Genomic DNA, 27,982 nt, shown 5'->3' with positions numbered 1-27,982 from the left:
AATATTACCCTTTTTAGGTGGAAAGAACAAACAAAATATTTTAAGCAAAGTGACAGCATTACCCTTCGCCATGTTGACGATAATTACACTTGAGTACTTTACTTTCCGGCATTCATAGGATAAGCCAGATAAAGTTTTTAGGTTTTTACATTAACATGGACATACATTTGCAGATTGTGATTCCGATATCAAGAGCACCAACCCCAACACCAAAACGAGGACGGGATGCGACCGGTTTTGCGAATGTACTCTGCTTGATGTTCTGTTTTCGCTGCTTGCCGGTTTCTCCTGGCCTCCGCTGCTGCTCGCTTTTCTTGAGCCTTATGTCTTGCAGCTGCCAACTTATTCATAAGCTTGCCATGAGCGCGTCCTCTTATCCTTTCGACCTCTACCTGGAAGCAACAACTGTTAGTTTCAATAAACTGCACAGGTTCCAAGGGAATTCATAGATTATAATGTATTTGAGCAAATAAGTAAACAATTAACAAGATATATGTCATAAATAACTAGGTGGCCCGAAAAACTCAACCCGATCGAAGGCTGGCCTACTGTTCACATTTTTAGTTGTGAAAAGAAAGACCTTAAGTTCTCACACAACACGTCCACATTGCATTATGTCACAATAAGCAGGTACTCAAGGATTTTAGGGGAAGAACCGAAGAAGCCCTAGAGACTGGAACTCTTCATCAGGAGCCAATGTCTTGCAGTTTAGCATGGTCAGTCTTTATGTTCCAGGTTAGCTATAATCTTACAATTTTAGAGATTAATCCAACACGGGTGACCTAATTTGGCTATTATCTTGTTGTCTAACGGAAGTTTGGATATTACTTGATAATATTTTCTTAAACATAATGAAAAGAGAAAATATAATACAAGATTAGAAATAGAGAATGGCTGCCACAACAAGAAGATTTCCAACAGAAAGCTACTATAAATACCTCTATTTTCCTCATCTCAGCTTCTGTTTTTGCCTTCTGATGATTTTCCCAAGCTTGTATTTTCATCTCTTCACGCTTGAACCTGGATAATTGCAGTCATGGACACATGATCATTCCACAATTTGAAAATGCAGCATAAATAACAATTGTCCCTAAAAATCGAGTGTCATTATCTAACAATCCAGTTACAGTGGTAAGAGATGGATACTGTACAAAAAAGAAACAAAAGAAGGGGATGTGAATTCACCTAGCCATATACTTGGCTTTCTCAGCTTCCTCCCATGCTGCTGCACGTGTCTCAACAATGCTTTTCCCTGGTTGTTCTTCCAGTGCAGTTTTCTGTGACGTGGATGCACCCTTATCCTCCTCTTTGCTAGCCCAAGCAGCGATGTTCATCTTACCCAACTGTGTCCCAAGAACCATTATCTCTCTCCTAGTTTTCATTTGTAACTCCTTCTCAGACAACTCCTTGTTAGGATTCTGGTTGATCGGAGGTGAAGCTTGTGCAGCTCTGCTAGGAGTTGATGGCCTTGAATTAGTAGGACTGCGAATCGGTGTTGTTGCCCCCACGGGAGTTCCAGTCCTGGAGGGTTCCTGGCTAGCAATAGGTGTCATCTCTGTACCCATATCTCTCATTGAGACAGATCTTGCGGTTGAAGGAGGAGGAATAAATGTGGTTGTTCCATGAAACGCTGTAGAAGAATCATGCTGGCTAAGATTGACTGTGAAAATCATATGCAAATTGTGCAGCTAGTTAGTTCCAAATTGTCGCCTAAAGCTCACTTTGTAAAGTTAATTTACGAGAAGGCAGGAAGATCGGTGAGTGTTATAAACAACTATAAAAGCAGTTACTTTCTGGTAGGCCTCACTTAACGATATGATATAACACAAGAACAACCCATAGTTCTTCAAATAATTTCCCACACCAGACTCCAGTAAGGACATGGTGGAAACCGACTCAGTTCCTAGTAAGCATGGATTTCAATAATAAAATGGTAATGTATCAAAAAGTTGTATCGAAGATCTGTGCGAGCAACCGAAAGTGTAAAAAAAACATTCTAGAACACTGAACCAAGTGAAATTCCCGCTAGGTATTAGCTTGATTTATAGTGCTGAACATCTTATTCTATAAATAATGATGCAGTCATGAAACAAGAATCTCAACTGAAGTAAACAAGAAAACCAAATTCTTACTTGCTGACTCTCCGACAGAGTTCTCAACCATGAGCACTGATTTGCCATATGAATCGGCAATGGGGTATGGATCATTCTCCCAACTTACATACTTCTGCCCTCCACTTTCCATCTTAGATTGATTTGTGTCAATTCGCTTCGTATCTGGTTCTTCAAAAATATCTACTTTTTGATCTGGAACTTCAACAACAACCTTTGTGCTCAATTGTTTACTCCCATAACCAAAGCTACTAGCCTTTCGCGATCCAACTCCTTGCCCACCCTGCATTTGAGCCTGCCCCATCTTTGGCCGGTTCGAAGTTGGGCTTGCTATCCATTTCTGAGCATCATCCCATTTGGACGGTGCTGGTTTGGAGAACGGCACAAGAGGCACCCTTTGTGGGGCACGCTCTGCCTTCTGAAACTCAAACATGGATGAGGACACACCCATTGCATCATGCCCACTATCATAATCTAATGAAGGGTCTTCTTGGTTCCTAATTCTTGAATTGACTGATGCGCTATCCTTCAATCGCCGGTCACTACCCATCTTCGGGCCTAATGAGTCAGCAGCATTCGAAGTCGAGCATTTGGGAAGAACACTCACAACATCTACATCTTTACAGTCATCAGAACCACCACCCCCTGCAAGAATCCAGTCAAACATCCAAAGGGTAAGAACATCAATTATTATTATTTTTTTCGCAGCAACCCAACTGAAATGACAAAGTTTTAAGTTTAGTTAGGCTGGTACAAATGCATCAAGCAATCGTTCACTACTTAAATTTGACTACTTTCTACTAAACCGGAATCGCCACTTGACCCAGTAGCTTAATTCAGAGACTAAGAAATCTAAGATTCAAATAATCACTGATTAATTAAAAAAGGAAAAAATTAAGAGCTAACCAGCTTGATCATCAAAGTCAGGAGGCTGAGATCTGAGAGTGAATGCAGATTCAGAATCCTCCTTTTCCTTCCTCTTCTTCTCCACTCCCAGTAGCATACTCCTCAGCTTCCCTGGTGAAAATCCCCCACCTCCCACCTGCACTTTCATATACCCAATAAGCAATCCGATAAACCCAAAAATGGGTCTTTGTTTTTGTACCCAATAAATGAGAAAGCTAATTAAAATCTTTGAAGCAAATTCGTGAAATCGACAGAGACAAAATAATGGGTTTTTGAGATAAGAGAATGACATGTTGGATTTTGCACAATAAATTTGAAAACGAAGGAATGTGAGAAGTAAAAAGTTAAAACAAAAAAAACGAAAACATTGTGCTGGGAAAAAAAAGGAGAGAGAGAGAGCGACACCTGAGGTTTTTGGATCCTTTCGTAATCCATGGAAGGGGGTGATAATATCATGCAACTCAATGTGTTGATGTAGAATTTCAGTCAATCGTTCTCTCTCTCTCTCTCTCTCTCTCTCTCTAGAATGAATGAATGAATGAATGCGTGGGTGGGTGAGCTTGCTTTTGCCTGTTTTGAGGACCTTGTGAGTTGCAGAGAGTGACTGAGGGTCGTACACAGACTGCAGTGAGTGGGGGAAGGAAGGAAAGTCAGGTCGCAGTCAGTCGGTCTTTCACTTTTTCAGGAAACTATTGATTCTTGCAGACAACGTAAAGGCTTTGGACCCTCTGAAAATAGTCCACTTTTAGCTCCCTCCGCTTTAATTGGTTTGACACAACACAGGAATCAAAACCAGTTGCGAAAAATAGAGCTATCACTAATTTAGGGAAACCATAACCTCTCCGATCTAATGATCCTAAACTTAAGAATCTAATGATTCGAGCCGTTAAAATTTGATCTAATGTTTATAATTATTATAATTTTTAAATGAACCTCCTATTTATAATCGTTGAATCAAATTTCAACTGTCCGAATTATTTGATCATTAGGCTCATAATCATTAGATCCGGATAAAATCTGGGTTCTAATTAGGAACCAATAGGCATTGGATGCTCTATTTTTTTTATATAATTTGGGCGTGGGATGGGCCTTGTGTCTGCCCAGGATCCCAATGCAGAAGAGATCTTGTTTTTTTGATGGCTTGATAGACACCGTCGCAAGCAAAAGATGCTCGGTAGGGTTAATTGATTAGAACAAGTTTTACCTTGCACAAGACCGTTGATGTTTACAGTTAGATGATCGGTCTCCAAATACATACGGTCCTCGTGACATTGTTGGAAATATTGTGCGGATGATGAGTCTTTAATGTACTTACAATTTATCAATTCATGATTTTTTGTTAAAGAATGTAAAAGTTCACATCACACCGAATTAAATTCAATTTTTATTGAATATTTATAGTACTAACTAAATCAGAGACTTTTATTTATTAGACTATACAAACGATTAAATTAGAGATACTATCGATATTAATTAGTAATGTGTCAGATTGACCTTTTCAACAATTTTTTAATGCATTTAAATAAGAAACATTACATTTTTCAAGGAAAATATGATTTTTTGAGTAAAAGTATGATATTCATTGGTAGAAGATTGAAATACGTAAAAACATAACAGGTGCATATATTGGCCCTCGATAAAAACTTTGTCGGAGATTTAACCTGGATGAAGAGAAAAATAGCGTCCCACATCATGAGAGATTACATATGATTACCATTCTCAATTAAAAGGTCTGTTATTAAATCAGAAGGTTCGTCGAACCAAGCTATCGAAGCATCGAGAGTTAAACCCAATCTAGTCAACCTGTGAGCCACCTTATATATGGAGCGGGCCAAATAACCTTGCAATGAGTAAAACCATTTAAGAGTTGTACAACATATGCAATAATGTGCCCGAAACGAAATTTTCAAGACATGAAACAACACAAAGTTTTTCACTTGGTGAGTTGCGTATGCATTGAATTGATGATATGCAAACATTCTTTAGATGACAAGCTGAAATTTAATGAGGCAATAACACCAATTGGGCTTCTTCTTCTCTTTTGACCGTTCAAAATCCGTCAGTTGGCCACATGCCCCCAAAACTTCATTTACTCATTTGGTACCACCTGGACGGTCAAACTTAGAATGTTGGGTTTGACCATTTTTAACATTATTTGAGATATAAACTTTTATTTTAGTGTCAATTTCTTTCAAAATGTGTGTGACATAAAGCTTAAACGCGACTATCATACTTTAATACATATTTGGTCCTACTATCGTCCAATTCTCACCAAAGTAGCCTAAATGTACCCATGTAGAGGCTTTTAAATTAGTTTAAAAAAGGGGTCTTTTGATATGGGTTCAATTGGACTAAAAATTAGACTTATTTCAAAAGTCAAAAGTCACTAAAAATTAGACATATTTCAAAAGATGAGCTATAAAATTAGACCTCTTTCAAAATTTTCCTTTAAAATAACTGTCAAAATTTAAACATAAAATTAAAATTAAACAATGGTATTTTGACATTTTTTAATATTTTGTTCTTCAATTAATGTATATGTTTAATTATTACTAGTATTTGCCTACACATTTTGATTGTACGAACACATTTTTTTAGAAAATGAGAAGGAGTGAGGGAGGGAGGGGGAGAGAGAGAATGTGGGGGGGAGTAGTAGGTTTTTTTTTAAATTTTAAATATTAGATATATTTTAACATCACCTGTGGTGAGACTTTAATAAAAAACAATAAAATCTGGACATGTGAAATTACATTATTGCCCATCATATTTTTTGTGTGATAGAAGACTAAGTTGTCTTTTCATCCTCTTTTGGTTGACAAATGAAGTTTCATTAATTAATAGAGATTACATAAAATAATTATAATAAATGTTTTAAAACAAAAATAATAATATAATTAAAAGGATATAATATTTAATAATTAATTATCTCTACTAATGAATGAAACCCGGGGTGAAAAGACAAATTAGTCTTTTATCACACAAAAAAAAATTGATGGGCAATAATGTAATTTCACATGTCTAAATTTTATTGTTTTTTATTCAAACCTCACCTATAGGTGATGTTAAAATATTTCTAATATTTCTAATATAAAATAATTAAAAAAAACAAAAAACAAAAACCTTCCACTCCCCCATATTCTCTCTCCCTCCCTTCTTCTCATTTTCTAAAAAAATACACACAAAGTGTGTAGACAAATGCTAGTAAAAGATGAAATTATGAAGTGTTGTAAATCTGGCAAAAAGGTGAATATTGTCAATTCATGTTAAATTTCGTTTATTAGTTGAAATATTATTACATTTTTTATACTGTTAATGCTAATATAAACATTTTGAAATCTAAAGATGCTATAATATGGAATTGGATTCCATTCGGATTAAGATCCCCACATCTTAACCATTTATAGTGTATCGTGCGATCATAAATTATTTGACTTTTTTTATTTAAAATTAAACACAAATAATATTTTACGAAAATTAACTGCATCATATATGAATGGTTAGGATATAAAGATTCCTAAAATCCCACAAAGTGTATACGAAAAGAAACCTCACAAAGTGGATTCGGAGAAAATACTCTTCCTTGTAAAATATGATTGGATAAGTATCATAAAGATATTAAATGGCTGTTCACGATGGAGGTGGCTATCCCGCAAGCGTCTACAATCTGCCGTTTCGGCAGGACGAGCGTACGCGTCACGCGTGTAAATGTAACCCGGTTGAAAAGACAGATAAGGACCAAATAAATCAAAGTTGGAGAGGCAACAGCACCAAGCCCATAAATGTAGAAAGCCCAACAACCCACACCTCCGCTTCGGGCTCGGATTCTCATATTTTTGCCGGCCGTTTTGTAATTTTCAGCTTCACGTGAGGAAAAAAATAAAAGAAAAAGAAAATAAAGAAAGAAAAAAAGAGTTGGCGATTGAATTTAAATTGGTTTGGATTTTGATTGGTTCCTTCTCTATTTCTTCTTCGCTTTCTCGCGGGGCGAATGCAATATCGTTTCTCAATTCTCAGACAACCTCTTCGGTTTTAGGATTCAGAAAAGTGAGTAAAAATTTGGTAAAAAAAAAACTAAATAAAAAAGTAGGAATTGGTGGAGGTTCGAATGGCGCGTAGCGGCGGCGGCGGAGTCGGGGTGGTGGAGTCGGCGGTGATAGCGTACAACCTGAGAGACGCATCGAGTTGGTGGCACGACATCAATGCCTCCCCTATTTGGCAAAACCGCATATTTCATGCCCTCGCTATTCTCTACGGTCTCGTCGCCGTCGTTGCCCTGGTATTTGTCTCAATCTCTATGTATATCTTTGTCTATTTGTATATATGTATGTATATATTTATACATCTGTTATCTGTAAGTGACGATTTTAATTTGTCGAGCTGAATTCTGAATCTTGAATGCTAGGATTTGTAGTTTTCATTTGGTTGCTTCGAATTTGAAGGAAAAGATACGAGCACTTTGCAGTTGTGTGTGTGTTTATGTTTAATTCTATCGTGTACTGTTATTAATGTCAAGATTAATGTAGAAATTTATTACTTTCAAGATTAATGTAGAAATTTGGTGAAGAATTATATGTTAATTTGGTGTATTTATGCAATACTAGGTTCAATTGATTCGGATACAATTGAGAGTGCCGGAGTACGGTTGGACCACGCAGAAAGTATTCCACTTTCTTAATTTTGTTGTCAATGGAGGTTTGTATCTTATTTATCGTGGCTGGTTCGGTTTCAGGATTTTAATTGCATTCTTGATTATGCGTTGTGTGCAAGTGTTTACTTATTTATCTCTTTTTGATATTCTTGTAGTTCGATCAGCAGTGTTTGTGTTCCGCTGGCAAGTGCAGAAGCTGCATCCAGAGGTTGAATTCTATCTTCGGTGCCATTTTCTTAACTTTAGTTGTTCTTAATAGCTGCTAAGTTAATTTTTTTTCCTGGCAGATTGTCAAACATATCTTGCTTGATATGCCGAGTCTTGCCTTCTTCACTACCTATGCGCTCTTGGTTCTTTTCTGGGCTGAAATTTACTATCAGGTTATATTTCATTTCAAGTGCTCCATGTATATGATTTCTTTTGTGCGGGTGGTTTTGGATTAAAGTGGTTTGATTACAACCCTTGTGTGTAAATTGAACAGGCACGCACTGTTTCTACAGATGGACTGAGGCCAAGCTTCTTGACTGTCAATGCTGTGGTTTATGTGATTCAGGTGAAATTTCTACTCAACTGTTTCACTTTAAGTCCCCACAAAAGGGAGCTTTTGGAGTTGGATTCTTCAACAGGGAAGCAAGTCATGGTTCTGAATAGAGCATTACATTCATCTTAATCTTTCTTTTTGCCATATTTGTTTATTTATTTCTTTTATTCACGTGTATGTAGAATTTTTTGATTATATGTAGGACCCTGGCCCTGTAAACAGTGCTGTTGAAGAGTTTCTGAAGAAACCTTCTTTATATTTACACAAGATCCCTTTCATGAATATGATTCCTAAGAACTTTTTGTTAGTGTATATTGATGAAATATAGGTGCAACCAGATGACCATCGAGCAATTAAAACTGATAGATATGTTCAATGGGTTCTAAGGGCTCAGAGAAAGTAAAGTAATTTAGATAAAGTTACCAAGTTTGGGAGGATAAACGATATTCAACAGGAGTGGCATGTTAGTGTTTTAGAATTTCTTTATGGTTTAGCTTATGTTAACTGGAAGCACCCAAGGGGTTTATCGAGGGTTTTTTTTAGATATTGTGAAATACAAGAAAGTAAATAAAAGGTAGCAGGGTAATGGTTTTGTTAGGTGCGTGCACTCTTTATGCTTTGACCTACAGTTGACTGGAAGCACCCAAGGGTGTGGTTTTGTTAAAGGGGTGTGATATCCACACACCCCTTATTACTTTTCTCACACTTTTTTGGTTTTCGGCCGTCAAATCGGATGAATTGAAGAAGATCAACGGACAAAAATTAACAAGGGGTGTGTGAGAAGTAAAAAAGGATGTGTGGATAGCACACCCCTTGTTAAATATCATGCTGGCTCGGAATATATAACTCATTTATGCGGGATAATTAGGTTTACAATCAGATCCATATCTTTCCGTTATATGCTCTTTTTTTTTTTGCATGGGAGGGAAAAGAATGGGATGATTTAGATATAGCATCAATAGGGTGTGTTCCCTTTTCCCTGCCGTCTCCTTCTCATTTGACATGTTATATAATGTTATAAAAGCAAGAAAACTGCTCCTATGTGTACGTGCATATTATTTGGAATTGACCTTTGCTCAAGGTCCTTGCTAATAAACTCATTAACTAAGAGTCTTCACATTATACTAATATTATTCCACCTAACTTAAAGATTATTTTGGAAGATGGAAAGGTGAACTAAATCATGCTGTATTTTTATTTTCCTTAAAAGGGAAATAAAATTAAAGTTGAAGCAGTTTCCATTCCTTCCCTTTTTCTATACTTGCATATTCTATAATGGAATCATTCCTCTCTCTCTCTCTCTCTCTCTCTCTCTCTCTCTCTCTCTCTCTCTCTCTGTGACATCATGCAAATGATGATCATCTTCCTCACTCTCTTTGTGGACAAACACCCATGCGCACAAATATATCATTTTAAGCTCCTACTCACATGAAATCTATGCTTAACCACTGGTATCCAAACCTCAATATGTAGGGAATTACTGTCATTCCACCCTATCATGTTCTCACTCTTGCAAAGTCTTGCTAGGTTAAGCTTTCATGTTTGCCACCCATTATGTCAAAAACAGTTTCTGCTCATTTCCACCTATGTATGAGTTGAATTGAAACTCTGAAAATACATCAAAATATTGGTCTTGATGAATTCAAAATATCAGAAATTATAGTAAATAGTTTGGGGATTGTTTCACTGGACAGTGGAGAGAGTGTTTTGGGGTACCCGTTTGAAGTAGGAACATTGACTATTTGAATTCAAAATTTCAGAAATTATAGTAATAATTTGGGGATTGTTTCAGAGTGGTTAGGGGTACCAGGCTGAAGTAGGACCATTGACTACTTTTTGGATATTCATTATAATTGATATGGTACTGATTATTCTTATTGTAGTACGCCTATGTAGTATGCTTCTGCGTAGTTCTATACTTCTATGAATATTGATGGTTACTACTGTGAAGTATCTGGGAGTTGCTTGTTTACATGTTGGGAATGCTACTGATATCATCTAATAGTATTTTTGTTTTGGTTTACTTGTTACAGATTGCTATGTGGTTGATATTATGGTGGAAGCCTATCCCAGTTCTGCTCACCTTATCTAAGATGTTCTTTGCAGGTATTTTTTCACTGAGCACATATAGGTTTTGAAGATATGTAGTTTATCTTGATAATCTGTTATTCTAAGACAGATTCTTGCAGGTGTGTCCTTATTCGCAGCCCTTGGGTTTCTTCTATATGGTGGAAGGTAATTGCTCTGCATTTGGTTGTTTGCTGCTGTTTTTTGGACATATGAAACATCTGACTTGCAAAATTGTAACAAAAAGAAAAAACTGGAATTCACTTACCTCCGCATAACTTTACTTGTTTGAATCAAATTCATACCGTGTTTGGCTCTACATGACCAACATCACACATCAGGACATTTAAGATGCATGGAAGCTGTGGCCTAAGTTCAATAGATATGATGTTCCTGCCAATGTTTTCTTGCCCAGAAGAGCAAATAATTGAAACAAATAAGCACTATACTGAGGCTTCTTGAACAATTATAGTTTCATAAATGCATCATACATGATGGATCCATAGAAAGTTGTCATATTGCCTGTTGTGTTACTTATGTGCAGCTGCCACTGAATTCTTTGTCCCTCACTCCCTCTATACTAGAAAAAATGGTTCTACTTCTTCCTCACTCCCTCTATACTTTGTTAGTCTCCAAGGTTTTTGTCGTTTAGGGAGGTATGGCTCTCATGATGTTTGAATGATTTATTTTGGGCACCTGTAAGATGGGTGAGGGATGAAACGTCTGTGTTGCACCATCCCCTTAATGTGATGGAATGTCATTACTTTCAGAAGATTAGTATCTTGTGCAGGCTATAGTTAATTTTACCTGTCCACTGATTATTTGGGCAATGTTCTAATGCTGTTGTTGCCGGCAGACTCTTCTTGATGTTGCAGAGATTTCCTGTAGAATCAAAAGGACGACGTAAGAAGCTGCAGGAGGTAAAGACTTGAAAAAGATTGTTTTGAGGACCCGTAAGTTCTCATTGCAGATGTACTTACTTTCCTTTTGTTTTGTGTCTTTTGAATTTGACAGGTTGGCTATGTGACAACCATATGTTTTACATGTTTCCTTGTCAGATGCATAATGGTAAGTGCTTGAATTTTTTTGGATTCCACCTACTAATCCTTGAACTTGAGGAAGTTTGATGTTTTTAAGTAGGTCGAAGTTTTAACAATCAAAACCACATAGATGGTACATATCATGTGTGTGCACAAGTATACGACCAAAATTTTGATTGGATGTTAAAGCCACAGCTGAATTGTTGCATCTGATTTATTGTTTCCTCACTTAAGCTTCCATTATTCGTCTCTTGTGCTGCAGATGTGCTTCAATGCATTCGATGAAGCTGCTGACCTTGATGTTTTGAATCACCCGGTTCTAAACTTTATATATTACCTAGTAAGCATGTGGTTCATATTTTTGTTGGCTAAACTATCTTTTCTTGCCCATTAAACTTCATTGGATCTTCAATTCTTCGCCTTTAAAAGTTTTCATGCGGCCTTGCGCGTTCTTTGCAGTTGGTGGAGATATTGCCTTCTTCTTTGGTCCTTTTCATTTTGAGGAAGTTGCCTCCAAAGCGTGGGATCACACAATATCACCCGATTCGCTGAGATGATGGAGAAACATCCGATGATAGAAAACAAAGAATGGACTTACAGTACACAACATTGAAATGCTTATCTACCGAATGGGGAGAACGAAGTATTGGAAAGAGGCGGAAAAGGTTTCAGAAGCAGCTTTATTGGATACTGAGTGTTGGTTCTTAGCAGGGGATGGTAGCTTTAAAGGATTGTCAAATATGTAAGAATCGTGATCTTTTTATTTTGATTGTCTTGAATCAGACTGACTGGTGTTGCTTTGTTGATTGGAAAGGGGGGCTGAAAAAACAGTGTTTTATGTATGATTGGAAGGTAAAGTGTGTTAGTTTGTTCTATTTCACGAACTCGGGATCGATCAGTATTTTCGGACATTTGTATTTTTGAATGAGATGCGGAAATGTGCAATCTGTGATAGTTTTATATACTTTGGATATAATGATTCTTGCTGAGACTGCATGGAAAGGTTTGTATGTAGGAAGTAGTTTGATTCGGCAGAAGAAGCGTACCTTGTTCCGCGACTGCGAGCTTCCATGGGCGTCTTCAATGGTTTATGTCCGTCGGGGGTTGCACCGGAAACTCTAAGGCGGCAGACGAGATCGGTTTTCATCATCCGTTTGAATAAGAATGGAGATGAAGGTGTTTGAGATGGTGGATTGGAGTGATTTGGATTGTGAAGGTAGATGGTTGACGATACGATATAAGGAATTGGTTCCGCCCTCTACTAGTCCTACTGACCTGGTGTATGAATTGAATGTTAGGTTTTCCCTCTCATTTTTTAAGTAGGTTTTGAATGGTAGGTAATGTCCAACGGGGAAAATTAGAGGTGTAGTTTACAATTTAGAGTCTGATTAAAGGCACATAATGAGATTACTGAAACTTATAAAACTTGGATTACTTGGTAGGCGTGGACTTAATCACATTGGCTATACGATATGCTTGTCCGACCATTCAAAATCAATAATCCAAATAAAGTGTTGGCATGTTCATATTATTGATTTTATCAGTATTTTTATTTTGTAATTGGTGCTTTCATAAACGATATGCTTGTCAATAAAAATTTACACAAGTTTGCCAGCCTGACTTTTTTTTTTATTCAAGGCACTCCTAGTGCAACCTCAAGCAAAAAGGTTCACTGCTTTGTTTCTACGACTCGAACATGTGACCTTTTGTTTACAAAGGAGCAAACTTTTCCTTACGCCAAAGGCTTGCCCTTTTCAATGCTCCAAATTCACAAAAAATAAAATAGGAAAAAAATGGTAAATATTATATTGAAAATCTACCAAATAATATGGTTAGTAAAAATTAGAATTACCAAAAAAAGGTACTTCTAGAAGCAAAGAAAGCCCAAAGGGAAAGAGCCATAAACGGACCGTTTAAGGACTCGGGGCCTTCAAACAGGCCCAACAAGTGAAGAGCTGTAAGGTTTAGTCGGCTAGTCAATACCACGTCATGCGGGCCCCACTAGTCCACCGTCCTTCCTTCTAAGCCGTCCACCGCAGGGGCAGCTGACTCAGCATCCGCATCGAGATAAAATCCACAGCGAGTTCCCTGACGTCATAAAAACATATTTATCCTAAAACGTATTTAGAAAAATAAAAAATGGAGAGAGAGGATGACAGCTAATATTATAGCATGTCTGCATGTCCAGCTGAAATGGTGGGCTTACGTATCACATTCACAGATTCTCGGAAATATTTTCAGTGAAGGACTCGGTGAGCGGGAATTGTCAGGGAAGGACTCGGTTACTGGGAATTCTCAGCGAAGGACTCTCCGGCTAGCTATTAATACTTTCACATTTTCCCCACACCCTCACCATGCTATTGCAATCGCCGCCGCCTCCGACGTTTCTCCCCAGTCGGTCTTTTAGATTGCTCGTCGACTCCGCAGGATGACCATCCTCGTTCAGCAGCCCGACTTTGGTACATTTCTTCCCCATCTTATATATTTATATATATGTATATATATATACACACACATGCATGTAGGGGTGCTAATAATTTTCTTGAATTATTACTAATTGAATTTTAGGAGCGGTTGAGGCGGAGGAGAAGGTCTCTGAATCTGGCGAGGAAAATGAGTTGGTGTTGGATGGTGGGTTTGTGGAGCCTCCGACGAACGCATTCGGCCACACTTTCAGGTATTGTTCTTGCCATTTCTAAGAAATTTGCAAATTACAGTTGCAATTCATTGGTTTTAATGTTTCCATTCGTAGAATATATGAAATTATATCGTGCAAATGCAGGGATTATGATGTTAGCAGCGAGAGGCGAGATGGGGTCGAGGAGTTCTACAGAATCAATCACATTTACCAGAGCGTCGACTTTGTAAACAATCAGCTGCTAATTTGGTTTTTCTTTGATTTCCTAATTAGGTCATTGCTTTATGTAATGATTGGTTGGATGTTTAACAATTGATTGCAGGTGAAGCGGATGAGGAAAGAATATGGAAAACTGGATAAGGTGGAAATGAGCATATGGGAATGCTGTGAACATCTCAACCAAGTTGTGGATGAGAGTGATCCCGACTTGGATGAGCCCCAGATCGAGCATCTCTTGCAGACCGCGGAAGCTATCAGAAAGGACTATCCTAATGAAGGATGGCTGCACTTGACTGCCTTGATCCATGGTATACTATACTTATGCAATCGTTATTAATTAATTACGTGCTTCTCCAATCTGAGTCGTATCTGTTGTAAATTTAGCTTATCATGAGGACCAGTTGGCTTAAACTTTGTTCTTCATGACATTTAGATCTTGGCAAGGTTCTTAATCTTCCTGCTTTCGGGGAGCTTCCTCAGTGGGCTGTTGTAGGTGAGCACCATCTTCTTGTTTAACCTTTGGTCATTGAATCCGTCGTCTGTTTCATTTCGTTATTAATACGAAACTAACTGAGACTGTTTGTTAATTACAGGTGACACATTTCCTGTCGGGTGTGCCTTCGATGAGTCAATTGTTCATCACAAGGTCTTTCGCTCACAAATTTTGTACCAAGTTCTATCGTCATAGTATGAAATGAATCAGTTCACCAAAATTATGTTCATTTGTAGATAGTCTCTAATATTGAATCGGGTTGGCCTTGCAGCATTTCAAGGAAAATCCTGACTACAACAATCCTGCTTATAATACCAAGTATGGAATCTATTCTGAGGGCTGTGGACTTGACAATGTACTGATGTCATGGGGCCACGATGACTACATGTACTTGGTACGTTTAGCAAATGCTCTACCAACTTCTGCAAAGCGGGGAGCCTTGTTGGGGAGTCACCCTTTTTTAATAATGTTTTCAGTCTTACAATGGTAATCTTACTTCGGTTTTGTGTGTACAGGTGGCCAAGGAGAACAAAAGCACTCTCCCTTCGGCTGGTCTTTTCATTATCAGATACCATTCATTTTATGGTACATTTCCTTACCCTCGCAAAGCGAAGAGCCCTGTTGGCTCCCTTTCCTTCAATTGCGTTACTTGACATAACATGTAGACACACAACACACACACTCACTGTCTCTCTCTCTCTCTCTCTCCGGTTTCAAGTTAATATTTAGTATTTATGGATCAAATTTACTTTGCAGCTTTACACAAGGCAGGAGCATATAAGCACTTGATGAATGAAGAGGACATTGAGAACTTGAAGTGGCTCAAAGTATTCAAGTAAGAATATTCACTTCTCAACATAAGACTGTATGTAACCGAAGATAGACGCGATATCCTTCCAAACATATGTTCGACATACTGGTTTACAAATTTTGATAAAACAATACAGACGAACTAACTTTGCTTTTCTGTATGCAGCAAGTATGACCTTTACAGCAAGAGCAAAGTTCGCATCGATGTTGAGAAAGTCAAGGCCTACTATCTCTCTCTGATTGAGAAGGTAGAGATTCAAGATCATGAGTTCTCGTCTCCTTACGTTTCTGTGAATCGGATCATTTTGATTTCGTTCTTTTTTCCCATCGGTTCTCTGTGTTCTTAAAATTTGACTATTGTTTTGCAGTACTTTCCTGCAAAGCTGAGATGGTGAAGGTGAAATTGGGAGAGCTCGAAAGTTGGATCAGTGAATAAAGCAGATGGGTGGCAGTTGAATAAAGGCGCTAATTTAGGAGGACTTTCGCTGCCTTCTCTTTTTTCTTTGTTCCCTTTGTTCCCTTTGTTCCCTTTGTTGTCCCTTTTATGTTGGTTTGCTTTCGGGGAGGTGCTTTACCTTTATCCTGACTGGTATATGTCGGAGTGTAATGAGGATGCTACCTCTGTAGTTATTCCATTGCGCTTTGTTTTCTCAGACACCTGCTGTGTTCTTCCCACGCCTTTTTTTTTTTTTTACTACTGTTTGGGCCCAAAATAATATTTTGGGCTCAGCTTAGAGTCATTCTTGGCCCAGTAGTATTCATATATAATCTTGTTATGGGTTGTCCAGTCAAGGTCGGCCAAATCCTATTACGAAGAGGTTTGCAACAAGGAATCTTAAGCCTAAAAACTACTGAGAATTAGGGATGAATCTGGTTTGTTAAAAAGCTTAGTTTAAAGTCCTATAGGAATTAGGATTGGTCGAAACCTGATCGGATTGGATTGAGGAGTTTAAATCCTAGTCCATTTCTAGTTCGGACGTGAGGGGATTTGCTGCTATAAATAGAGAAGAGAGTGCATCATTCAAGCCCCTCCAATTCAATATACAAATTGCTCTACGTAAAGTTTCTCAACAAGCTTTGAGATAATATCCTCTTCCCCTTTCTTCTCGCCAACACATCTTTAGTTTGGATAAATAGCACTGTGAAGGCAACCAACGACATCTTCAGTTTGGATAAACAACACTAGATTTGTAGAATAAGCCGATCAAAGAGCACATTCAGTTTGGATAAACAACATTGTTTCGAGACCTACTAGTTATTTATCCAAATCTCGGTCGATAAGGATTTTTGAGTCCTTGTTGGTGGAGGTCATTTCATCATATTTCTCGGCGAAGTGAGGTGTTACAGGTTATTAGGCTCTGCACGTTGAACGTCGAGTTGTTTTATGATTGGATATTCACAAGTATCTTTTAAGGTTTGACATTTCGACGATCGAACCACATTTACAATCAAGACATATATCTCATATGACCGAACTCAGCGTGCTTATACTTTCACGAATATAATCACTGTGACCGAACTTGGCGTTGACGATTTGTGAACTTCGTAGAACTAGCAGCCTTGTCTTCAGGCTCTAGAACCCAAAGGCCGAGACGTATTCCTTCCTCGACTGCAGTCGCAAGATCGAGAAGTCAACAGTGCGCTCAACGCGACATCAATACATTCTACTCCCTGGCCGAGTTCGGCCGACGAGTTGGCATGCTCCGCACACAACTGAAGGACGTAGTTAGTTTATTAATTACTCGGCCTGCATGCCACGTAGGCTTGGTAATTTTTAGGGTCAACTACATAAGGTGATTTGCTAACTGCTTTCAACGGGTGGGATACCTTACTAACCTGAAAGCTTAGTGTGTGTTTTATTTGACTCAACATGAGGTGATAATGAATCACTACCCACTTAACTGATCAATTGGACAACCAATCACTTTAATGCACCTATTTAGTTATAAGTCCATTCTATTAGACTCGGTTGTTCTTCACATGCTTTTAAGTTTGAATGTTGGCCGGAAATTTTGAGTGTCACCTCGAGCTGGAAAATTTCACCCTACGAGTGCTTAATCATTAAGTTAGCCTTGTGGCTAAACTTATTGTCATTTCATCTTGTTTCTATTCTGAGTTAGTGAAGCCTACTCCGACTCCATCTTATTTCGATTATATCATCTCTGAATTTCATACTTTTGACCCGACGAACCTAACTATCTGGAGCGCTCAAGAGAGAGATGAGAGCGTGATTTTTTGTGACACGTAAATCAATAAAATGGGGCTAGTAGAGACCGTATAACTTAAATTGAATGGTCAGAACTGCTAGATCTATCAGCTCCGGAAAAATTGGTAAAGTGTACTTTCATCACTGGTCTATATATGATCACATTAATGAATGATGAATAATACCGACCGGCGACGTAGAGTCAAAGTTGGAGTACAAGAATCCGAACCCAAAAGTGGAAGAAAAAGCAGTTTGCTTTTACCGGTACGTTATGGCAAAAGCTTTCCTTTTTTCCTCATTTGCTACGACTTTCACAAACATGATTAGAAAAAGATTGTCACGTCGAAACAAAGACATTGCATGTTTATTTATTGATTGATTTGTACATACGTTCTTGTATGGAGAAAAAAGACATCAAATCGTCAATGAATGTCGTTTTAGGTTGGGTGGGGGGGTGGGTGGTGGGTGGTCGAAGTTAGGTGGGTTAAACATTGAATTTTATATCCCCTAACCCCATCTTTCTCTTTCTCTCTAACTTTTTCCATCTCAAAACAATAATTTTATGTTCTCCAAAAAAAAAAAAAAAAAACAATAATTTTATTAGAAAATGACAATTAATTAAGTATTAGTAATATATATAATTAGACGCAGAGAGCATAGCAGCGTTTGTCCTTTGCATTTTCCTCATGGAAAGAGATTGATATCACAGCTAAGCCTTTTGTTTTGTGTTTTGGGGGCTTCCCTTTCCTCTCTCTCTCTCTCTCTCTCTCTCTCTGCGCGGCCGTTGTTGACCATGACCCCTTGATTGAATATGTTCGTACACACTTCAGCAATTGTGATACGCTTCTATTGGTTTCCAACGAAAAAGGCTTGATTGTTTGATTCAGCATTGGCTTTTTCTTTCGCTTCTTGTCGTGGTGAGCTCTCTTTCTGACATTTTGACATACAGATTGTGGGCAATTTTGTAGTCAAAGTTGCAGTCTTTTTTGGTCTGGAAGTCTTCTTTTGATTTTCTGCGACTTGGGTTTCTCAGTTTTTGGTGTTTGATTATTTGGGTATTTGCTTGATTTGCATACTTTGTCCCCGTTTCTGAGATTTTGGGTTCTTGATAGTTTGCTTGGAGCTCATATTTCACCTGTTAATATAGCTGAATTATTGGAATTTCGATTTGATTGTTGCACTCTGGGATTTAGGATTGCTTGGTTATTTACAGTCTACCCGATTGGCTCTGAAACTCGAGGATGAAGGGAAAGTTTGGAACACCAGGAAGTTACTTTGTGTTAAACACAGGGCATAGAATTCCTGCCATTGGACTTGGGACATGGCAGAGTGGTGGAGACCTTTGTGTTCAAGCCGTAAAAACGGCGTTATCAGTTGGTTACCGCCATATAGATTGTGCACATCTTTATGGTAATGAGATCGAAGTTGGGGAAGCATTAGCTGAAGCATTTAAGGGTTCACTGAAGAGGGAAGACGTTTTCTTGACTTCTAAGCTCTACTGCACAATGAATTCTCTCAATAAAATCGAGAACTATGTTCAAGTTTCTCTTAAGAATCTTGGAGTTTCGTATTTGGATCTATATTTGATGCATTGGCCTGACAGCTCGGCGTTTGGTGATGCTACTGATCCTCCTTCAAAGTCTGGGAGTGAGTATAGGCAATTCTTGAATCGGTTGAAGAAAGCATGGAAAGCTATGGAAGGTCTGGTTGAGATGGGTCTGGTGAGAGCTATTGGGGTCAGCAATTTCAGTGTTTCACAAATCAAACAATTGCTTAAATTTGCAAAGATTGTACCTGCTGTCAATCAGGTTGGTTTCGGTAGATCATTCTTGCTATTTTTAACATTTCAGCATCTTTTATAAGTATTTATTATTGTTTGAATGATGCAATGTATTTCCATATCTTTATTTTTCCTTTTCTGCTTCTTGTTTGATTACAAAGTCGATCCATGGGTCTAATATGTTAGAGTAGACGAGTGACTTAATCTAGTAACATTTGACGAGAAAATCTAGTTAGATAAGTAGGTTTTTCAGCAACTATTTTGCTACAATCTACTCGCATGAACAAAGCATGTCCTGCACTTTCTCCATTATTTGGTTGACGGTCCTAGTAATTGTAAGTGTTGAACGGTGGGATTCAGTGCAACATGAAGGAACCTGCATTTATATAACAATATTGCATAACATAACCTGTATTGAAGCAGCTCATTTAGGTTCTACTTGGGTAAATGGGTAATTGGGTATACATATGTTATGTGAAATACAGAAAAACATCATTTGAGTTGGTAAGAATTGGCCTACTAGCACAGTCTGGCTGGAAAATGAACTTAAAGACTGAATTTTACCTCTTCACCGATCTTTGAACTTTCTTTGATATTTTAATAGGGGTGTGCTATCCACACACCCCATTTTACTTCTCACACACCCTTTGATAATTTCTGTCCATTGATCTTCTTCAATTCATCCGATTTGACGGCCGAAAATTAAAAAGGTGTGTGAGAAGTAAAATGAGGTGTGTGGATATCACATCCTTTCTAATATATATTGCCAACGTCACTGCATTTGTGCTCCAAAACTAGTTGAAACTTGAATCTAATTTTATTGAAAAGAGACTGATTTGTAGGACTAAAACCTCTCATGACTTTCTTTCTGACTCAATGTTGACACTGGAAACCCAACTCTTTTCCAGTACAGTGGCTGCATTTTTACATTCATCTTTGCTAGATTTTAATTAGTATCCAATCATCATTGTTTCAATCTAGATTGTTAGGGTCTGGTCTTGAAGCTACTCAATCTATGATATTATAACATAATTCAGGTTGCTTTTTTGATTTATGATTTTTAGGTGGAGTTGCACCCATTTTGGAGGCAAGATGAACTTGTAAAGTTCTGTCAATTGAAAGGTATCCATGTGTCTGCTCACACACCCTTAGGAGTCCCAACTTCTACTCCTGGACCATCTGATAGCAGTTCAGGTGGGGAAGATGAACCTGGAACTCCTCGCATATCATTCAGGAGGTCAAGGTCTGTGCATGGGCCTATGCTGAAAATATCAACAGTTTCAGAGATAGCAGACCGACACAGAAAAACACCTGAGCAGGTACTTTAGATTCCAGTCCTTTCTTTTTCTCCTTACTACTCATGTCATTCAAGCTATGTACCAGAAATGGAGGTACCATTCATATTACATAATTTGAATATCCTTTTGATTTCAAGACCCATATCAGAGTAGACTTCTATAAAATTTCCCGAAGTCTGAAGTTTGTGCCATTATCCCCTTGCTATAGATAGGTTGAACTTGCAAGATTGACTTTCAGAAGATATAAACCAAGACTGGAGATAACTAGATTATAAACCGAAAGGTCTGGAGTGGATCCCTCATTGAATTAGGACCTCAATAATATGCTGAATCAACATTAGTTTCTCTTCATTCTTCTTTGCCCCACCAATAACTCTATGCTATTTTTGCTATTGGTGATGTCCTAAGGAATGTTATACTTAAAACAGAAACTACACAATAATACGTATTTAAGGAGAGGGGTTATACCTGGTGTTGGTAACTTGGTATGCTTGGTCCGCCAGTGACTATGCTATCTAAGCTAGGCGTGGCACATTTATGTTTAGAAATGAGATGGGGTTGGTACGTGTTTGGAAGTTATAGTTTCGCTGGTGATTTGTACTACACATGAGCCAGAATTTTGTAATTGGTGTTTTTCAACATTTTACTTTTCATCTTTAAATTCTGCAAGCATGGTTATGGTAGGGATGGAAACCACCATCTTCATCGTTTGTGCTTTTTAATGCAAAGCAATTCAGGCAGTCAGAAATTTGAAAAAGCAATTGCATGAATTCAATATGTGGATGCTCTGATTGCAATAGTGTTTTGCTTCATTACATATTTTAGGGTCCCGATCATTCTAGTTTCAGATTTTTCTGTATCGGTTTGGGCCATAAAACATTTACAGCCCTTCATGCAATGGTACTTTTCAGACTAAGCACCTAAGGTGGAACCAGTTGTGTTTCCATTAAATATCAAAACCGCCACTGGGTTTTTGGCTGCTAAAACATGAATGCGCTACTAAGCATAGGAGACCAAAACTTATTCCCAGATGATTCTGTCCTCAATCAGTACCAGAAATAAAGGCAGTGCTTGTGATTTGAGTCACACTTGATATCTGTTTCAGGTGATTTTGTGTTGGGGGCTGCAAAGAGGAACCAGTGTGCTGCCTTGCAGCCTGAAGCCTGATAGGATAAGAAAAAACATAGACATCTTCAGTTGGTCTCTATCAGATGATGAGTGGAACCGCTTGAACCAGATCGAGCCCCAGGTATGCTTGTTTGGAAACGGTCCTTTGAATAATCTATCGGAGAGTGGGTTTATGTCTGGAAGTGTTCCACTTCAAGCTGTGCATGAGATGGAAGATGACATGGAATCCAATGCCTGATACGCCGATAGATAATAATATCCTCGTTCTCCTCCTCCTCCTCATACAATGTGCCATTTTTGTTCAAAGAAGTGACCATCTCATAATATGTGTGCCCATTGTTTGCAAGATTTCTGGTTGTTTGTGGATGCTTAGAAATTATTCAGAACAGATATTATCAATTCAAGTGCCAAATATTTCTTTCTTTTTTTTAGACAAACACGAATGATTCAATCTGTTCTTCTTTTCTTTTGTTGTTCTTTAACATGTATTTACGAAATCAGATTTCGATGTGTTGTGTACTTCTGTCTCTCTCCTCTCTCTCTCTCTCTCTCTCTCTCTCTCTCTCTCTCTCTCTCTCTCTGTGCATATAAGCTGGCATTAAAAATGTAGTAGAACTGGCATGTCATATCTTATTGTTTGGCAATCGCAATTCGCAGGCCACCAAATCATGTGCCCCGATATTGTTTTCGAGTTTATCTACAGCCGTGTGGATGTTTATGTCAGAAAATTTCTCGATTCACACTTGCTCGTCAATTTGAAAGCGTATAAGGCTGGCTGGAAAAATACAAGTGGATAAATGGTTTGTTTAAGGTATTGGTTTGCAAATACGAATGGAAATTTCCGTCCTGTATAGTTTGCGGGTTTCTTTTTTCTGTTTGGATGAGTGAAATAAACTTGGAATTTGGATAAAAGTCAGAATTTATAAATTGACATGCACAAATTCTCTTGTTTGGATTTATAACATAGAAATTTAGAATTTTCGCGTGGAAAAAAAAACTTGGAATTTGGGGCCTCCAATTTCCAAGTTTAAATTTCATGTAAATAGGTGTCATTTCCCAATTTCTATGATTGAGAGTTTAAAATTAACAAATTCCGTTTTCAATTCTATTATTCTTTTAAGTTAACCAAACAACAAAATTAAAAAATTCTAGAAAATAAAATCCCTTCATTTCAATTTCCGTCATTTTAAAATTCCTTAGTAATGTTAAATTTCTTCATCCAAACATAGTGTTAGACCACCGGTCGTCAAAGAAATCCCGTGAGACACAAGAGTTGGTCCATCACGTCATCCTTTCTGACTAACACCATAATTTTAGTTAATTAATTAAATGTCAAATGAACAAATAAAAAAAATATATGACTACATTTGTGGTTTTGTAGGACATACATCATCTGGGATTTCGCTTCTCGTAGTCTAAGAACCACTCAAATTGAATACGACCGTTACCATTTAACTCATTCTGCTGGCTCACCTCACACAAACCAAGGACTCTGATCTCTCTTTCAAACAAGGACTCTGATCTCTCTTTCAAACAAACCAAGGGTCCAAATTTCATGGTCCTTAGGTTCCAGACAATAAGGTACATAGAGAAACCAAATTCGGTTTTGTAGACTTTTCTTTCAGAAATTGGTGTCGATGTGAGTGGGTTTGGGAGAATGCACGACATTGCAATTGTCAATTGCTACGTCCAAATTTCAACGATTACCTCACACAAACCAAGGACTTTGATGTCTGTTTCAAACAAACTAAGAACCAGATTTCGTGATTCTTAGGCTCCGGACAGTAAGGTCTAGAGAGAAAACAAATTCGGTTTTGTAGACTTTCTTTCATAAATTGATGTCGATGTGAATGGGTTTGGGGGAATGCACGACATTGCAATTGTCAATTGGCTACGTCCAAAATTTCAACGGTCGCCTATTGTCTTCAAGATGTTTGAACTCTAAAGCAAAGAAAGATAACAGAGTGCCTGTTTGGGATTTGCTTCTGAAACGTTTGGTAGAAAAACTTAAAAGCGATTTGCAGTTGTGGAATCGCCTTTTTGGAGAAGCACCTTTTGACAGGTTTATATAAAAGCGTTTATGTTAAAGGCGCTTAAAAGTAGAAGTGATTTCTACACGAAAAAGAAGCACGTTCTTACAACCGTTGTCGTTGCTGATATGCCGCACGGCGACAATACGAAACCAATTCCGTCGAGGATAAATATTTACAACAAAAACCAACGTTGAGAATGCAAATATAACAATTTATAGATCAGGAAATATAACTTCTTATACAAGTAAGATATGTTGCTGTACAACCAGGGTTTCCCTGGCTTCATTATCTAAAAAACAAAGCTAAACTTTCTTGGTGTTAATGTTGTCGAGCCAAGTAACTAGCTGCTGAGTTGAAGGCCTCACCTTCGGGCTTCCGCTTAAGCAAAGGCATGCAATCTCAAAAACACACAACAGTTCCTCATCGTGCTGCTTGTCACAAATGAATGGATCAAACACCTCGCTTTCCTTCTTTTCCCTCTTCATCTGAAATGCCCACGAGATCAAATCCCGACATTCTTTTGGTTTGCACATATCCATCGGCCTTTTTCCGGTGAGCAGCTCCAAAAGAACAACCCCGAAACTGTACACATCGCCCTTGTAAGTAGCGACAGAGGCTTGGCTGTACTCAGGAGGGATGTAGCCTAATGTCCCAACAAGATCAGTTGTTACATGAGTAGCATACGGGTGTATGAGCCTTGCAAGACCAAAATCCGCCAAGTGCGCTTTAAAATTCTCATCCAAAAGGATGTTGCTTGACTTTATATCCCGATGAAGGATGTGGGGCTCGCATGACTGGTGCAAATAAGCAAGCCCTCTCGCTGCCCCTTGAGCAATCTTAAGCCTCACATTCCAATCTAGAGAGGTTGGACCGTCGATTTTCTCATGTAACCAGTAATCCAGACTACCGTTCTCCATGTAAGAATATATCAAGAGCCTGTCACTTTTATACGTGCAATAACCCTGAAGAGGTACAAGATTTGGATGTTGAGCTCTTGACAAGGTTTCAACTTCAGCGCAGAATTCTCTGTCCATCTGGCCACAGTCACCAGAAAGCCGCTTGATAGCAACCTTCTTACCATCAGGAAGGCTGGCCTTGTAAACCAGACCAAAACCCCCGCAACCGACGATATTTGCTTGGTCAAAATTGTTGGTAGATTGTAGAAGGTCATCAAGAGAGAGCTCTTTATTAGCATCCTTGTTTTGGAACAGAACCACTAGTTTTGACCCGAGTTCTTCCAAATCCTTCCCGTTGGTATCGTGGTCCTCTCTTTCAGGATCAACCTCTCTCCGGCTATGTGCCCGCACCACAATTATGAACATGAGAGCAAGAACAAATGCTGTTCCAAATGCAATTCCGACAGCAATACCAATAACAACTCCTCTATTTTTCCTTGTTTTGCTGGGCTTCCCAGGGGGATAATGCACATTTGATGGACATGGGGGCGCATGGTCGCCACAAAGATTGTTCCCTTCAAAGCTTGAATTTGGGAAGGTCCAAAACTGACCTCCTGTAGGGATCACCCCGTATAACTGATTGTCTGCAGCATTAAACTTGGACAAGAAGTTGAGTTTGACCAACGAAGGCGGTATGTTCCCTGAAAGCATGTTATGAGACAAATCCAGAGTCTCTAAGCTTGCCATCCCAGATAAATTACTCGGAATCGGTCCTGATAGATTGTTGCACTTCAGATCCAAAACATGAAGCGATTTCAGTTTCCCAAACTCTGGCCAGATTGGTCCGCTAAGATTATTGTTACTAAGTTCCAGCGTTGGTGGAAAGCTCCCAACTTGATTGTACTGCAACCCTCGTGCACTTACATTCTTCTTCATGAAAAGAGGGAAATCAGGTGAAGGTTCCTCAATGAAGATCCTCCCATTAATGAGGCTCGGGAGTCCAGTTAAGCTTCTCGGGATTTCCCCCGTTAAGGAATTATTAGACATGTCCAAGTAGAAAAGACTGCTAAAATTACCAAACCAGACTGGAATTGTTCCTTCCAATTGGTTCCATGATATATCCAACAACTGCAATCTGCTGCTAGTACTCAACCATTGGGGTATTACACCTGTGAGCCTACAGTTTGCAATAACAAGAACCTTCAACTTTTCAAAATGAAGGGTTGGATCAGCAGGAAATTGTTCGCTGCGGAAGTTCAAGGTGAGAACCAAAGTAGTCAGGTTCTGACACTGCTGTAAAATTTGAAGGGCAGAAGAGATATTGGAAAGGCTGCAATTTGACAGCGAGATGTAAGAGAGGCTATGGAAACTCTTGAAGCTTTCTGGGATTTCACCAGTGAAGTTGTTACGGGCAAGATTGACAGTATTCAAATGTTGACAGGAGGGAAGATTGGAGGGAATAGGCCCATCAAACCGATTGGAACCGAGATCAAGAGAGGTCAAACTAGTCATTGCTGAACAATCAAGATCAATTGTGCCCTGCAATGAATTGTTTTTCAAATTAAGCAAAGTGATAGTCGATGAACTCGACAAAGAAGGGGGTATCCGACCACCAAAACGATTTGAATGAGCCACAAAATTCTGTAATCTTCCAAGGCTGTGGAAAACATCTGGGATAGTTCCTGAAAACCCATTAGTTGAGATATCCAAACGAACAAGGTTACTGAGATTACCGAATTCTTCGCTGAGGGCCCCTGACAACTTGTTATCTTGAATGTTCAACTGGGTTAGCTTTCGCAGACGAAATATACCTTCGGGTACACTGCCATTGAAATTATTCATGGCTAGACAGAGGTGCTCCAAGGAAATACAATTGCCAAGACCTGGTGGGAGGTTACCAGAGAAGTAGTTCACAGCCAACTTCAGAGTTCGAAGCTGAGTAGAACTGTCACAGATGCTAGCTGGAAGGGAACCATTCAAAAAGTTATAAGAAATTTCAATGAACTGGACTGAAGGCAAATCGATATCGACAGGAATGGGGCCGGAAAAGTCATTAGAACTCAAGTCTAAGAGCTTTAAATTTGGCAAATGGAAGAGCGAAAAGGGAAGCAAGTGCTTGAGGAAATTGTGAGAGAGATTGAGGGTTCTGAGCTGGTCCAAGGTCCCTAAAGATGCAGAGAGATTCCCCAGTAGCCTTCTCTTTGGAAGCTCCAGTTTTACCACTCTATAAGTATCAATGGAATAGTTCAATCCGAGAGAGGACGAAGAATTGCAAGTGATGCCTGCCCATTTACAGCAATCAGGTGAAAATTTGCTGCCCCACCCATCAATCACAGAATCTATACCGTTCCTGAAATCCTCCAATGCTTTCAAATCGTTGGGATTGCATGTCAGGTTTTGAGAGCTTAAAATCCGAGCTTGGAAGCAAAACCCAATAACAAAAATGAAAACCCAGAAATCTTGGACCCCCATTTCACAGAAACAAACCCTCTAGAAGAGAGAGAGAGAGAATGTATAATCAAGCAGGAGCAGCAAAATCCTTGCCAAGAACCAAACTTTCTGAGGTGGGTTTTCTTGTATCACACATAATGTCTGCGAAATGAAGCAAAAAATGGAAAGAAAAAAAAAACAAAAATGAATCAAAATTCGAGAAATGGGTTTTGTTGTATGTGAAGAAATAAAGCAGAAACGTAATAAGAAGAGAGAAAAAAAGACAAACCTGACAGATAGAGAGGGATTTTTTACTTCAAAAGAACACAGTTTCTGGTATGAATCAGTTGAATGAACGAACGAAAGTTTTCATCTTTTGTTTTTCGTTTCAGTTTGCAGTTCTTCTTCTCCTCGCCGATTTTCTCTGTTAAATTTTGGGCTGCGAGCGAGGGAGGCTTCTTCTATTTGTCAGGCTGTAATTTGTAATCTTTATATGAAAGACAACTAGTAAAGTGGTGACCGCCGACACTGTAAGCCGCGACTGGCAAAAGCCGGTCAGTTGCATGAAGGTTCGGTTACGGACAGCGATAGGTGAGGCCCGGAGGGCAGAGAGTCAACGAATGGGTGGCGCGACAAGTGCATTTAGTCTTTTTTATTATTTATTTTAATTATGTAATTTTACTTTAATTATTGTGAGACGATTCTAACCAGGTAGAGGAAAAGACGCAATACCCTTGC

The 27,982-nt window shown here is 38.6% G+C and overlaps 5 protein-coding genes across 9 annotated transcripts; 3 read left to right on the top strand and 2 right to left on the bottom strand.

Annotated features, from left to right (window-relative positions):
• Positions 1-38: 38 nt before the first annotated feature.
• Positions 39-12,525, bottom strand: LOC103403441 (uncharacterized). Of its 4 annotated transcripts, XM_017323658.3 has the most exons (8): positions 12,360-12,520; positions 11,081-11,155; positions 3,423-3,639; positions 3,018-3,153; positions 2,133-2,756; positions 1,186-1,630; positions 939-1,020; positions 39-392 (listed from the first exon to the last, which is right to left on the bottom strand). In XM_017323658.3, the coding sequence occupies exons 3-8, from the start codon at positions 3,471-3,473 to the stop codon at positions 189-191; spliced, it is 1,542 nt and encodes a 513-aa protein (XP_017179147.2). In that variant the 5' UTR covers positions 3,474-3,639; positions 11,081-11,155; positions 12,360-12,520; the 3' UTR covers positions 39-188. The 4 variants fall into 4 exon arrangements, 2 of the variants coding, with proteins under 2 accessions (XP_017179147.2, XP_008340504.1); XM_008342282.4 differs by lacking the exons at positions 11,081-11,155; positions 12,360-12,520 and having other exon boundaries at positions 1,186-1,660; XR_011577291.1 differs by lacking the exons at positions 39-392; positions 939-1,020; positions 1,186-1,630; ... (1 more) ...; positions 3,018-3,153; positions 3,423-3,639 and adding an exon at positions 10,525-10,969 and having other exon boundaries at positions 12,360-12,525.
• Positions 6,938-12,277, top strand: LOC103403439 (protein TOM THREE HOMOLOG 1-like). Its single transcript, XM_008342281.4, has 11 exons — positions 6,938-7,293; positions 7,619-7,709; positions 7,821-7,873; positions 7,953-8,045; positions 8,147-8,218; positions 10,240-10,312; positions 10,396-10,441; positions 11,130-11,193; positions 11,288-11,341; positions 11,576-11,653; positions 11,773-12,277. Exons 1-11 carry the CDS (start codon positions 7,123-7,125, stop codon positions 11,863-11,865), a joined length of 888 nt encoding a protein of 295 aa, XP_008340503.1. The 5' UTR covers positions 6,938-7,122; the 3' UTR covers positions 11,866-12,277.
• Positions 12,526-13,447: 922 nt separating the features above from the next.
• LOC103403438 (inositol oxygenase 1) lies at positions 13,448-16,130 on the top strand. The gene is made up of 11 exons (XM_008342279.4): positions 13,448-13,772; positions 13,882-13,990; positions 14,096-14,177; positions 14,274-14,478; positions 14,604-14,663; positions 14,764-14,816; positions 14,935-15,057; positions 15,179-15,248; positions 15,420-15,498; positions 15,640-15,721; positions 15,842-16,130. The coding sequence occupies exons 1-11, from the start codon at positions 13,742-13,744 to the stop codon at positions 15,866-15,868; spliced, it is 921 nt and encodes a 306-aa protein (XP_008340501.1). The 5' UTR covers positions 13,448-13,741; the 3' UTR covers positions 15,869-16,130.
• Positions 16,131-18,137: 2,007 nt separating this feature from the next.
• Positions 18,138-22,310, top strand: LOC103403436 (aldo-keto reductase family 4 member C10-like). 2 transcript variants are annotated; one of them, XM_008342278.4, is made up of 4 exons: positions 18,138-18,596; positions 18,893-19,487; positions 20,524-20,778; positions 21,863-22,310. In XM_008342278.4, the coding sequence occupies exons 2-4, from the start codon at positions 18,921-18,923 to the stop codon at positions 22,121-22,123; spliced, it is 1,083 nt and encodes a 360-aa protein (XP_008340500.1). In that variant the 5' UTR covers positions 18,138-18,596; positions 18,893-18,920; the 3' UTR covers positions 22,124-22,310. The 2 variants fall into 2 exon arrangements, with proteins under 2 accessions (XP_008340500.1, XP_008340499.1); XM_008342277.4 differs by having other exon boundaries at positions 18,341-18,596; positions 18,873-19,487.
• A 1,798-nt stretch (positions 22,311-24,108) lies between these two features.
• On the bottom strand, positions 24,109-27,746 carry LOC103403435 (phytosulfokine receptor 1). Its single transcript, XM_008342275.4, has 2 exons — positions 27,534-27,746; positions 24,109-27,406 (listed from the first exon to the last, which is right to left on the bottom strand). The coding sequence occupies exon 2, from the start codon at positions 27,284-27,286 to the stop codon at positions 24,221-24,223; it is 3,066 nt and encodes a 1,021-aa protein (XP_008340497.1). The 5' UTR covers positions 27,287-27,406; positions 27,534-27,746; the 3' UTR covers positions 24,109-24,220.
• Between the last annotated feature and the right edge of the window lie 236 nt (positions 27,747-27,982).

The sequence above is a fragment of the Malus domestica genome, chromosome 16 (genome assembly GCF_042453785.1).
Source record: "Malus domestica chromosome 16, GDT2T_hap1".
Classification (NCBI taxonomy): Eukaryota; Viridiplantae; Streptophyta; class Magnoliopsida; order Rosales; family Rosaceae; genus Malus; species Malus domestica.
This window is presented reverse-complemented; position numbering and strand designations above follow the sequence as displayed.

Excerpts from the sequence above, each read along its gene's own strand:
- LOC103403441 (XM_008342282.4), bottom strand. The coding sequence starts at position 3,473 with ATGATATTATCACCCCCTTCCATGGATTACGAAAGGATCCAAAAACCT. Across the intron at positions 2,757-3,017 it reads TGACTTTGATGATCAAGCTG|GGGGTGGTGGTTCTGATGAC; the intron begins GTTAGCTCTTAA and ends GGATTCTTGCAG. Across the intron at positions 393-938 it reads CTGAGATGAGGAAAATAGAG|GTAGAGGTCGAAAGGATAAG; the intron begins GTATTTATAGTA and ends TGTTGCTTCCAG.
- LOC103403439 (XM_008342281.4), top strand. The coding sequence starts at position 7,123 with ATGGCGCGTAGCGGCGGCGGCGGAGTCGGGGTGGTGGAGTCGGCGGTG. Across the intron at positions 7,874-7,952 it reads TGCAGAAGCTGCATCCAGAG|ATTGTCAAACATATCTTGCT; the intron begins GTTGAATTCTAT and ends TTTTCCTGGCAG. Across the intron at positions 10,442-11,129 it reads TTTCTTCTATATGGTGGAAG|ACTCTTCTTGATGTTGCAGA; the intron begins GTAATTGCTCTG and ends TGTTGCCGGCAG.
- LOC103403438 (XM_008342279.4), top strand. The coding sequence starts at position 13,742 with ATGACCATCCTCGTTCAGCAGCCCGACTTTG. Across the intron at positions 13,773-13,881 it reads CGTTCAGCAGCCCGACTTTG|GAGCGGTTGAGGCGGAGGAG; the intron begins GTACATTTCTTC and ends ATTGAATTTTAG. Across the intron at positions 14,178-14,273 it reads TTTACCAGAGCGTCGACTTT|GTGAAGCGGATGAGGAAAGA; the intron begins GTAAACAATCAG and ends AATTGATTGCAG.
- LOC103403436 (XM_008342278.4), top strand. The coding sequence starts at position 18,921 with ATGAAGGGAAAGTTTGGAACACCAGGAAGTTACTTTGTGTTAAACACA. Across the intron at positions 19,488-20,523 it reads TTGTACCTGCTGTCAATCAG|GTGGAGTTGCACCCATTTTG; the intron begins GTTGGTTTCGGT and ends TATGATTTTTAG. Across the intron at positions 20,779-21,862 it reads ACAGAAAAACACCTGAGCAG|GTGATTTTGTGTTGGGGGCT; the intron begins GTACTTTAGATT and ends TATCTGTTTCAG.
- LOC103403435 (XM_008342275.4), bottom strand. The coding sequence starts at position 27,286 with ATGGGGGTCCAAGATTTCTGGGTTTTCATTTTTGTTATTGGGTTTTGC.